Source organism: Camellia sinensis, chromosome 2 (genome assembly GCF_055761805.1).
Source record: "Camellia sinensis isolate YWXY chromosome 2, ASM5576180v1, whole genome shotgun sequence".
In the NCBI taxonomy this organism is placed as follows: domain Eukaryota; kingdom Viridiplantae; phylum Streptophyta; class Magnoliopsida; order Ericales; family Theaceae; genus Camellia; species Camellia sinensis.
In genome coordinates this window covers 58,433,434-58,444,520 of record NC_138962.1, presented here as the reverse complement: position 1 = coordinate 58,444,520, position 11,087 = coordinate 58,433,434, and the positions used below count along the sequence as shown (strand labels likewise).

Below are 11,087 nucleotides of genomic sequence, written 5' to 3'. Positions count from 1 at the left end.
CTCTCTCTCTCTCTCTTTGATTTTTGCTTTTGTTCTACAGATCTGGAAAATAAGGAAGCAGATCTGTTTTTTTTTTTTTTTTTTTTGGATAAATAAACTCAGATCTGTTGGTGATCTAATATGTAAGACGAGATGAGTTATTTTTGTTGTTGTTGTAATATGTAAGATGATCCAGATGATAAAGATGATGTTGTTATTGTTGTCGATGATGTTGATGTTGTGGTTGATGAGATGAGTTGATTTTTTTTTTTTTTTTGGCCGGGGAGTCTTCAAGGTCGGGAAAACCCGATCCCCGTTAGGGGCGGGGGCGATGATTGGTACCCCGTCGGTGATCGGGGCCGGGGACGAAGAAATTTCCACCATCGCGGATCGGGGACGGGGAGGGTGATCCCTGGCCCGGCCCGGCCCGGCCCCGCCCCATTGCCATTCCTACTTGTGAACAATGTATGAAAGCTCATTTGAAATCTTATCAAAAAGTAAACAAGTCAGGTTTTATCAAACTTTGAAATTTGTTAGCTTAAAAAACTTGCTGTTCGAGTTAACTCAACTCAACAAAAACTTAAAAAAATATGAATTCATGGAAAAAATATGATGCATATTGACTGGAACAGTAATCTAAAGTGTGTCCCTAAGAGTCGCACAACACTGATGGAAACAAGTTTTAGAAAACAAAACATAGCAACAAAATAGATAATAATCTCAGACTATTCTTCACAATATTCGCCGACTCAAAAATGAAAAAGCTAACCAATAAAAACTGTAGAAGGCACTGTCAAATGTCAAACTCCATTGCTGCAAGATTTCCTCTAGAACTCAACGATTGGCTTTTGCGACCCTTTCAATTTCATCCTTCTTCTTGATAGCATAACTGAAACATGGAAAGTAGCATTATCATCAATAAATTTATATGTATAAATAACAAAAAATCAACACTATGAGCACTGAAATAAAATTTGAAAAAAAGGGGAAAAAAATATAAACATGTGCGTGTTGCACAAAATATAAACACAAACCCCAACTAAAAATTCCTAGCCACCGAATAGTGCATGAGAAATAGAAAGATGGTACAGAATCATTATACATAATGATTTAATTTATTGTGGTCATCTCATTCAAAAACATAAAACCCATCATTATGAACATTATTTACTAGTTTACCTTAGCCAGATCATTCTGAAAGTAGATTCTGTACAAAATTTCTGATAGTATAGTATTTCCCTAACCCACCAAGGGAAGAGTATAAAACAGGAAACTTAAGAATAGATTAACCAAACTCTTCCCCCACCCCACACCCAAAACTAAACAAATAAATAATTATTTCTCAAAATGAGTAAGGACATTATTGTTTTCATCCCAAAAGCACTGGAAAATAAATCAATAAGGTGCTTCAAAAAAATAATAAAAGATGCTATTGTTTTCTACCTGTTGGAAGACCCTTTGGCAGCATTGATTAATTCATCAGCTAGGCATTCAGCTATTGTCTTTATGTTCCTGAAAGCACTTTCACGAGCACCAGTTGTCAGAAGATAAATTGCCTGATTAACACGGCGCAGTGGAGATATATCAACAGCTTGACGCCTCACAACACCAGCAGAACCAATTCTGGTTGCATCTTCCCTTGGTCCACTATTGACAGGAAAAAAATGACAAGATGAATTGTAAGGCCGTGGGGAATTATATGCATCAGGCAATAAGAACCACTCGTCAAGTCAGTTCTATATATGTTTCCATGGATACATTTACTATAATTTGGAGATGAGAATGAAGCAAAATGTCAATGCATCCTAATCCAATGTTTCAATGACATTTGGATTGAACTAATGATTGGACATCCCATGATTGGTGCAATCCCACATTTCATTTGCTTATCACATAATTTACCAATAAAATTATTTTTTATAAAATACACTTCAAACACAGACTTAACACTTCATGTAAGAAAACAAGAAAATCAAAAAACAAAAAACAAAAAACAAAACAAAACAAAACAAAAAGATGTTAGGTTTTCAATGTATGACAATTAGTCCATTTCATTGCTCCAGTCCCACAAATGCAGCAATTGTAAATGGATAATGGGATGAAACTGGACTGGACTAGAGTTGTGCCATCCCCATTATCCTGCATCCCAACATTGACAATGAGGTGGTGTCATATAGGACAGGGGTTGGTATCACAACCCTGCCAATACAAAATGGTGAGTAGAGTGAGTTGCCTTTACTGTTTATTACAGCATCAACAATGACCTGAATGGGATTTCGACCAGTCAACAGATGAATAGTTTCTGTCACATGCTTAACAATAAAACAATAAAGGAAGAAGAGAGCAGGCATAGAGGCTTACCTGTTGATAACAGCATCAACAATGATTTGAATCGGATTTAGATCAGTCAGCAGATGGATAATTTCCATTGCATGCTTAACAATGCGGACCGCCATAAGCTTCTTACCATTGTTTCGCCCATGCATCATCAAAGAGTTGGTCAGCCTCTCCACAATTGGGCACTGGGCTTTCCTAAACCGCTTGACTGAGTACCTTCCAGCTGTGTGAGGCACATAAGTTGCGTGCTTTACAGGATTCACAGCAATGTAATCTGTTACAGACATGTCACTGATCTGTACAAAACAACATAACAAATAATAAATACATTGACAATGCCAGCTTTAAACTATTATAAATAGAAATGTTAAAGAACTCTTTACCGTTTGAGAGAGACACACCAAACCTAAAAGTTTCGATGAGATGATTGGATATCACAACTTTTAAAATTTTCCTCATAGCACAATAACATACGACTAGACAGCATTTATAATAACACTACAATCACATGCAAAAAACATGAGCGGCCATACTAAATTCTGAATATTTTAAAAACAAGTGTAGAAAAATAAGCTTCAATTGATAAAAAGTAAGAGGGAAAAAAAAAAAGAATACATTAATTGATATTTAATGCACCAAAACAAAATGACGGACTCCTTCAGCTTCCCGAAGGTAGACACTACACATTAATCATGTACTGAGTAACAACAATAACCTGGCATAGATACCAATCACTACCCAACATAAAATTCAATTCAAATTCATAAAAAGTCAATACCACATGTATTAAACAATAATTTATAATCAAATAGACAAATAATAAATTTAATCAAAACTATATTGAACTCCAAGATAATTTGAAATTTGCAAACGAGAAAATGGGAGTATATTGTTTACAAAGGCAGAGGGCTATCAAAGGCTACGGAAATATTTTTATATAATGATAGCAGGGCTGACATAAATAATGAGTAATGTTAGGGATACCAAATTTTCTACCATATGAACCCCCACATATTTGGTAGAAAATTTGGGACTTATAGTATTTTCCTAAAATAATTGATTGAAAAGTTAATGTTCATTTATAATGGATCTACTCATGTCCATTCAACAATATAATACAAAATTTCCTCATAACAGAAGCAAACCAATGCATTTTACACAAATGTCAACTTGAGGAATTTTAGTTAGTTGTACCAATCAAAAACATAAATTTCATAAATAGTATGGGTGTTGCATTTCTTAGCTATACATCTCAACTTGTAGAGGAATCTCTGCATTTTTTCCTACATTTTGATGACTTCAGCATTAAAGCCATATTTATATTTGGTCTTTTTAAATAAATTATAACTCAAAGATAATCAGAAGGGTTTTCCAAATTGGAAATGAATAAAGAGATCCAAAAATTTGAACGAATATCAAAATAATAAATAAGGGTTAATTACAAAAAAAAAAAAAAAAAAAAAAAAAAACCAAAGGTTTCACGCGTTTTTTACTTTAAACCCCAGCATTTCAATTTCGACAAATTAAACCTAGAGCTCCATCAGTATTTCAATTTGCCCCCTCCATCCATCTTGGTAAGGTAATGGAGATAGCTTAGAGTAAAAAATACGGGGGTTTAAAGTGAAAAACACGTAAAACCTTAGGGTTTATTTTGTAATTAACCTTTTTTGGTTTTTAGTGATTTTAATTATCAAAAAATGGTTAATTACACAAAAACCCCAAAGGTTTCACACATTTTTCACTTTAAACCCCCTCCATTCCCTTAATACAGATGGCCGGAGATGGACGGATGGAGCAAATTGAAACATGATGGAACTCCACGATTTAATTTCTCAAAATTGAAACACGGAAGTTTAAAGTAAAAAATGCATGAAACCTTAGGGTTTTTTTTGTAATTAACCCAATAAATAAATAAGGAAGCTGAAACACCAATTACATTTTTTTTTAAAACACCAATTACTTTTTTTTTTTAAATCCCAAATTACCTCAAAGTATGAAACATTGTGTCAATTATCAGATAAGAAAACTAAAAATTGCCCAAATAGGAGATTCCAAAGCATCATCAATTTAAGCATTAAGAGCACCACAATTGTAATACTTAACATACACAATCTACAAACGCTCGCGCGCGACACACACACACACACACATATATATAGAGAGAGAGAGATGAAGACCTGAATGTCGTCAAAGACCCATCTGTTGAAGAGCTTGACATCGGAATGAGATTGATCCTTGTCCTGATTAGCAGCAGCACCAACATTCGTTTGAGTTACAACAGCCGCCTCCATTACTGATAAACAACGTAGTACAGATATTTAGGTATACCAAAAATCCAACAAAAAAACTCACATTTCGCATATGCATACATATATATATATATATATATAGAGAGAGAGAGAGAGAGAGAGAGAGAGAGAGAGAGCAACAAACCGATGCAGGGTCGACAGAGAGAGAGGCCGCCGATTGGAAGCAACAAGTGAAACGATGAAGAGAAGAAGAAACAGAGAGGCTGCTCTGCTATGCATCTCAAAAGTGTTTATAGTAGTTAGGGCAAATAAAGCAAATGGGCTCTCATGTCATGTGGCCGCAACTCCGGCCCAAAAATGTCAGTTGGGCTCTGTTTGGTTTCAATTTTAGTTTTTTTATTATTTATATATATATAGGTTTGATAAAAATAAATATTAAATATATAATTTTTTTTTTGCCATTAAAAATTTTAAAATTGTATGAAAATTATAAATGTTTTTGATTTATTATTTTTTCCACTAAATTAATCTATATATATTTTTAATTCAAAAAATAAATTAAAAACCACACTAAAGACATTTTTGCAACATAATTTTAAATTTAAGATTCGTTTGTCAACTATACATTTTAATTAAAAAATCAAAAAGTTCACATTACTTTCTTTATTTTTCTTCACATCTTCTTATAAAAGGTCAAAAAATTACTAAATTAATATATTTTCAAATGATGTCTTAATTATAGTTTAATTAAAATTTATCAAATTGAATTAAATTATTTTTTTTTTAAATGTGAAATGGCCAATAACGAGATACGTGAGAGCAATTTTCATAAAATGACAGCGACCTAGAGTCAAGTGTCAATCTTCGAATAAAGGTGAAATTTAAAAATAACGCACGATGAGTTAAGTCAATCTGGTGGTTTTTTTTTTTTGATCAAGTCAATCTGGTGGTTAAAAACCCTGATACTTAAGTCCCAAAAAAAAAAAAAAAAAAAAAAAAAGTTTCAAAGAGTAACTAGTTTGGTTGTTATTTTCAGAATTTATTTTTTTAAAAATTAATTTTTTTATTTTTAAAACTTTTTTTAAAAAATTTTTAGATACACTTAACATAAATACACTTAAAAAATATATTATTTGTAAAAATTTATTAAATATAAAAAATACAAAAAAAAAATACAAGAATTCAAGATGTTTTCATATTTTTGAATATTTATTGATTTTTTACAAATATTTTACTTTTAAAATATATCTAAGTAAGGTAAATTTAAAAAAAAATTACTTAAATTTTTTAAAATATTCACTAAAAATTTAAAAAAATGAAAAAAATTCAATTTTTAAAAAATTAAAATCGAACCCATTATGCCTTTGTTTGGTAACCTAGATTGGGTTGGGTTTGGAACTATTTTAGTGGTGTTTTGACAACATAAATAAAAGTTGCGTTTTTGCAGCAGAAAACGCAGCTGGAGGAAGCTACAAAAAGCTGGATAGGTATTTGGGAATTGTACGGGCACGAAATATTCTTCCCGTATAATCCTGTTAATTAAGTCTGCGCTCTTCCGTACGTCGTCGCTTTACTCCCTGAAAACTCAAACGTGAGCTAGCCGGCGGGTGTGTGCCGGATACCTCTCCGATGCCTAAGTCAGCAAAATAGACAAACAGACAAAAAGCTCTGTGAATTCGGGAGTCAAAGTTGTGTGTTACCTCTCCATAGGTGATGTTTGTGAGCTTTTATAGGTTCCGTGTGGCACAATCCTAATAGGACTTTTAATCCTCCATGTAGAGTCCTCCTAAGATTCACTCTCCTGAAAGATAATGCTTATCCTTCAACACCCTCTTCACTGCTTAAATCAAGTGAGATGGTTTCAAACCGGTAGTATGGCAAAACGACCGGGATAACATAGCCATGCTAAATGGGCCAAAACGACCGAACTCTAGTTAGCTCGGCTCTCTCTTCACAGCTTGTACCCCGGTTTCACCTATTGAGACCGAGCTAATCGTAGCAAGCTTGGACCGGGCTAACCAAAGCTAGGTTTACCGTGCGAAGTCACCGTACCTCAGTTCCAAATGGCGTGGCCGAACTAACTTCTTCTAATCGCAGTGACCGAGCTAACCGTTGCTCTTTTAAGGACCAGACTAATTACCAAGCCTTTTTACTTAGTCTGGCGGCAAGAGCCTTACTTTGGACCGAGCTAACACTTGACCGTGGCCCATCTCCCAAGCCTCTTCATTACAGCTCAAAGAACAGCCTATTGCCCAGCTCGGCCCAATTTACATATAAATTACCCTCTCAGTTGCCCCTTAATTCCATTTGCACTGCATGATAGGGATTACCTGTCACCAGCCGAGCTAAAAAGTTTCAGCCTTCCAACCGAGCTAAAACCCTTTAGCCTTTCCAGCCGGGTTAAAAACCCTTTTAGCCTTTCCAGTCGGGCTAAAAACCCTTTTAGCCTTTCCAGCTGAGCTAAATTCACACCGGGCTGTACCTGTTCGGTCAAAACGTCTCTTCAATCACAGCAACTGAAACGCTTCTCATTTCATGGACACGTGGCATGTTCTTATTGGCTGAAGGCAACTGTCACACCGCCCTCGTACCTCGCGTTTTTTGAACAGTTCCCGCCTTTTCAACCTTCCTTCTCTTTTCACAAAACAATCCTCAAGGTTTAGAATCATTCACTTTACTATTCAATTCCTCTTCTCTCTTTCTTCTAACCTCTACTGTCCTTCAACCTTGTAACTTTGAAGCTCTTGTTTTGCTGCTGCCGTTTGCTCTCATCCTCTAGGCTGTTCGATCTTCATCAGGTAAGCATTATAAATCTGTTTTATTTTTCTTGTTTTCGTACTTGTTCAATCCACTGCATTTTGTTTTGTGTGTTTTTGCAAAACACACTCTTTTCTATTTTTGCTTTGCCTTGCGTCTTCTGAAAAAACTTATAAGAACCACTTGAATTTCATTAAAACAACCTGTAGGACACTGTAGTTGATCCAAAATCACAGTATAACCGAACTAATAAGTAGTTTGTAGTTGGCGTTAAACCAGCCTGACTAACTAACCGAACTAGAACTCCATGCTATGCCATTAGTTTCAAGAAATAAAACCTCCTTGTGATTCGACTAGCTGATTTTTTAACCGTACTAGGTCTATGTAATACTATGTTTGAAAGCCTCAACCACGACCGAGCTATGACTGGGGCTAAACCAACCTTCGTAGTTCAACCGAACTACGAGTGTTGCCCCTTAGAGGCTCAATCGGGCTAACAAAACCCTTGCACGAACTGAGATAATGTCACGACCCAAACCCGGCCCTATGGGTTTAGCACCGTAACCGGCCAGTAATCTGAGATTACCGAAGGCCTGCAGAACAGTAATACAGTAAAACAGAGTACAGGGCCTGGCGGAAGCCAATACAGTAATTAAACAATGTCCAATGAGCTGTGACAGTCTGTATGCCAAAAAGATTTTTCATGCATTCATACATAAACAGTACAGAACAGTATGTACAATATTTACATTCATTCAAATTAGGGACTCAACCCTAGATAGCAGTACAGTGAACAGTCAGTCTATACAAAACAGTGAAACAGTACAGAAGGGGGAATTCTTAAAACACCCCTAAGCCTTAGCAGATAGGCTCGGAACCTCGCAGTGAGGCACAAAGGCTGGCTTGACAAAACAGGAGTCTAACCCACGCTCCTAGCTCCGATCTGGTGGCTGAGCACCTACATATATATATAAATAGTGAGCTAAAGCCCAGTGAATAACATAATGCGTAAAGGGGTTTGGAATGAATGTCCTTACAGTAATGAAAACAGTTCAATTCAATCAGTATTTCAGTGTTTCAGTACAGTAAACAGTCATATGTGGTACATCCATTAGCATAACAGTAACAGTAGGTCTTAAAAGACCGATCAGTAATGATGGCCATCAGTCAGTAAACAGTAGTGGCTCCACGAGGGAACCGACAGAGATCTCTGTAACAGTAACAGTAACAGTAAACCGTAGGTACTAAGGATGCCACAGTACAGTTCAGAAATAAAGGACGTACATTCATTCAGTAATATCAGTTCAGTAAACAGTTCAGTTCAGTATTCAGAAGATAATCATTTGTGAACATATTTTTACACAATCGTTACTCACAGAGTTCGGGCTACAGTATGCTAGAGCGTGTCTCCCCAGTCGCCAACCCTACACAGTTAACAGGTTGAACACACTAAGCTACACAGTTGGGAAATCTCATAACTTAATCCCTAATTTGCCTTGGTGTGTTCTACAACTATATCCTCATTAAGATGCCTTAAACTAGGCCTAAGAATGCCTAGGATGGGATGAGGATACAAAAATACACTTAAAAAACATTTTGCAAACTTGCTGAAAATAGGAGCCTCGCTCGAGCGGGACTTTCTTCGCTCGAGCGGGCTTCCAAAATCAAAGGCTTCGCTCGAGCGAGTAATCCTTCGCTCGAGCGGTCTGTCGAAACAGTAAAAATACTGGATGCTGTGATTTTACGCGCGATGGTCGCTCGATGGTCGCTCGAGCGGATCCCTGGACAAAGGTGCTCGCTCGAGCGGGGAATCCTTCGCTCGAGCGAGGAAGCCAAATCTGGAATTTCCAGATCTGCCTCCCAAGCTCAAACCAAGCATTCAACCACTCCAAACTCGACCTCTTGGGCCTAAATTCTGGAAAACATAACTAAATTCAATGTATAACAAGTTTCAAAGCTCAATTTAAGAATTCAAGCCCCAAAGGTGAGTCAATTAAAACCACATTCAAACCCATTTCAAGAATATGAAGAACATGCAAACATGCATGAATTCAAATCATTTCAAAGCTTCAATTTGATGCTCTAAGGAGCCAATTGATCCAAAAACAAGTTGAAAACATGAACCATTACAAAATTATGAACATGCATGCAACATTTTACCATGAATTCAACTCAAACTTCTACATTAACAACATACATGCATGAAATGAGTTTCAAATCAACAACAATGAACCAATTCTAGACTTGAATCACTAGAGGCTCAAGAATCTTGCATGAATGAGCTTAAACACAACAAAGAGGGGTTGAATTCCTTACCTAGAGCTTTAGTTACAAGGTGAGGAAGCTAAATTTGTAACCTATGTTCCAATTCCTTCATTTAGCAAGCAATTCTTCAAGCAAAATTGAGATGAACTTCACTCCCCTTGTCTCTCTCTCTCTATGGACGGTTAAGCTCAAGAAATGAGCTGATGAAATGCTCTAATTGAAGTGTATACAAGGCTCAAGTGTGTGTATTGAGATGGTGGCCCACTCAAGGGCAAAACGGTAATTAAGTCCAACTCTTTAATTAGCTTATTTTAATCTAGTTTAATCATACCTAATCAGTTTTCAGATAATTATACTATAAAATCACATAAATTATGTTAATCATTAAACATCAATCAATTTTGGATTCGGCCGCCGATAAGGCCTTCAATTTGCAGTTTAAACATATAAGCACGAACAGATATTCATACAATCAAACAGATAGGATGTAATTTAACTAACATATACTCCATCAATTCGGTTTCCAATTTCAGTCAGTCAGTTATCAGTCATTATTAGTTCCGTTTAACAGTAATTGATGATTAACGGTAATCAATCAGTCATTAATCAGTAAACAGTATGAGGGTTGTTACAGATAACGAACCCCTTGTATAAACCGAGATACCAAATCCCTAGTGCAAATCGAGATAACCAAACCCTTGCTCAAAACTGGGCTAAGACACGTAGCATTTCACATAGCCGAGCTAAGATTTGATATATCTTGCCTTTATTTCTCTTTAGCACAGTCCAACGGTCTGTGCTTAACACCTTTGTTTTTTCACTTTGCAGACTTTAGGTTGCCCAGGCACTCCTTTGAGCGCTCAACCGAGTTACTCAGCCTCCTTCTGCGACTGAGCTAATCACAAGTATAATTTATTCATAACTTAAGACAAAATAGGTAAATATAGGTTTTTAGTAGAAACGCCTGGTGGCCTGGCCGAATTCCGAAGGGAGTATAACATTCCTGACGACGTCCATCTCACCTTAGCCGAACAAGATATCATACCTTGGAAAACCCTGGTTTTGTTCCCTTTACCCTCCTTTCCATTGTAGAAACCGGCCTAAGATTCCCTGTACAGCCCTTACTTTGTGAATTATTTAGGCAAACTAGGATATGCCCAACTCAACTTTCCACAAACTCATACCGCATAATAAATGGTATAGCTGAGCTAAACCGCCGTGCTAGTATTAACCTCGGCTTAACCGAACTCTTTCACCAATATTCTATAGGCTCAAAAGAAGACAGGTGGGTTTATTATTTAAGAATACGACGCCGGTGTGAGAAAATAATAAAGGACACACCGGACAAAGACTTAAACGATGACGATTTTTTCTGGGTATCTGGCAATTTCGAAGACCACCAAGCCCAGATCCCAGGCCGCAGTATAAACTAGAATAAAGGAACCCTCGGTATAATTACTTCGGTTTCTTTGCATGCTTCTGTTTTATTTCGGTTTCCTA

General features: G+C 36.3%; 1 protein-coding gene across 1 annotated transcript; it reads right to left on the bottom strand.

The window, feature by feature from the left end:
* Nucleotides 1-574: 574 nt before the first annotated feature.
* Nucleotides 575-4,928, bottom strand: LOC114317395 (small ribosomal subunit protein uS7). Its single transcript, XM_028264100.2, has 5 exons — nucleotides 4,750-4,928; nucleotides 4,494-4,609; nucleotides 2,341-2,612; nucleotides 1,423-1,626; nucleotides 575-868 (listed from the first exon to the last, which is right to left on the bottom strand). Exons 2-5 carry the CDS (start codon nucleotides 4,605-4,607, stop codon nucleotides 814-816), a joined length of 645 nt encoding a protein of 214 aa, XP_028119901.2. The 5' UTR covers nucleotides 4,608-4,609; nucleotides 4,750-4,928; the 3' UTR covers nucleotides 575-813.
* Between the last annotated feature and the right edge of the window lie 6,159 nt (nucleotides 4,929-11,087).

Excerpts from the sequence above, each read along its gene's own strand:
- LOC114317395 (XM_028264100.2), bottom strand. The coding sequence starts at position 4,607 with ATGGAGGCGGCTGTTGTAACTCAAACGAATGTTGGTGCTGCTGCTAAT. Across the intron at positions 1,627-2,340 it reads GTTGATGCTGTTATCAACAG|TGGACCAAGGGAAGATGCAA; the intron begins GTAAGCCTCTAT and ends TCCTGTCAATAG. Across the intron at positions 869-1,422 it reads GCCAAAGGGTCTTCCAACAG|TTATGCTATCAAGAAGAAGG; the intron begins GTAGAAAACAAT and ends TCCATGTTTCAG.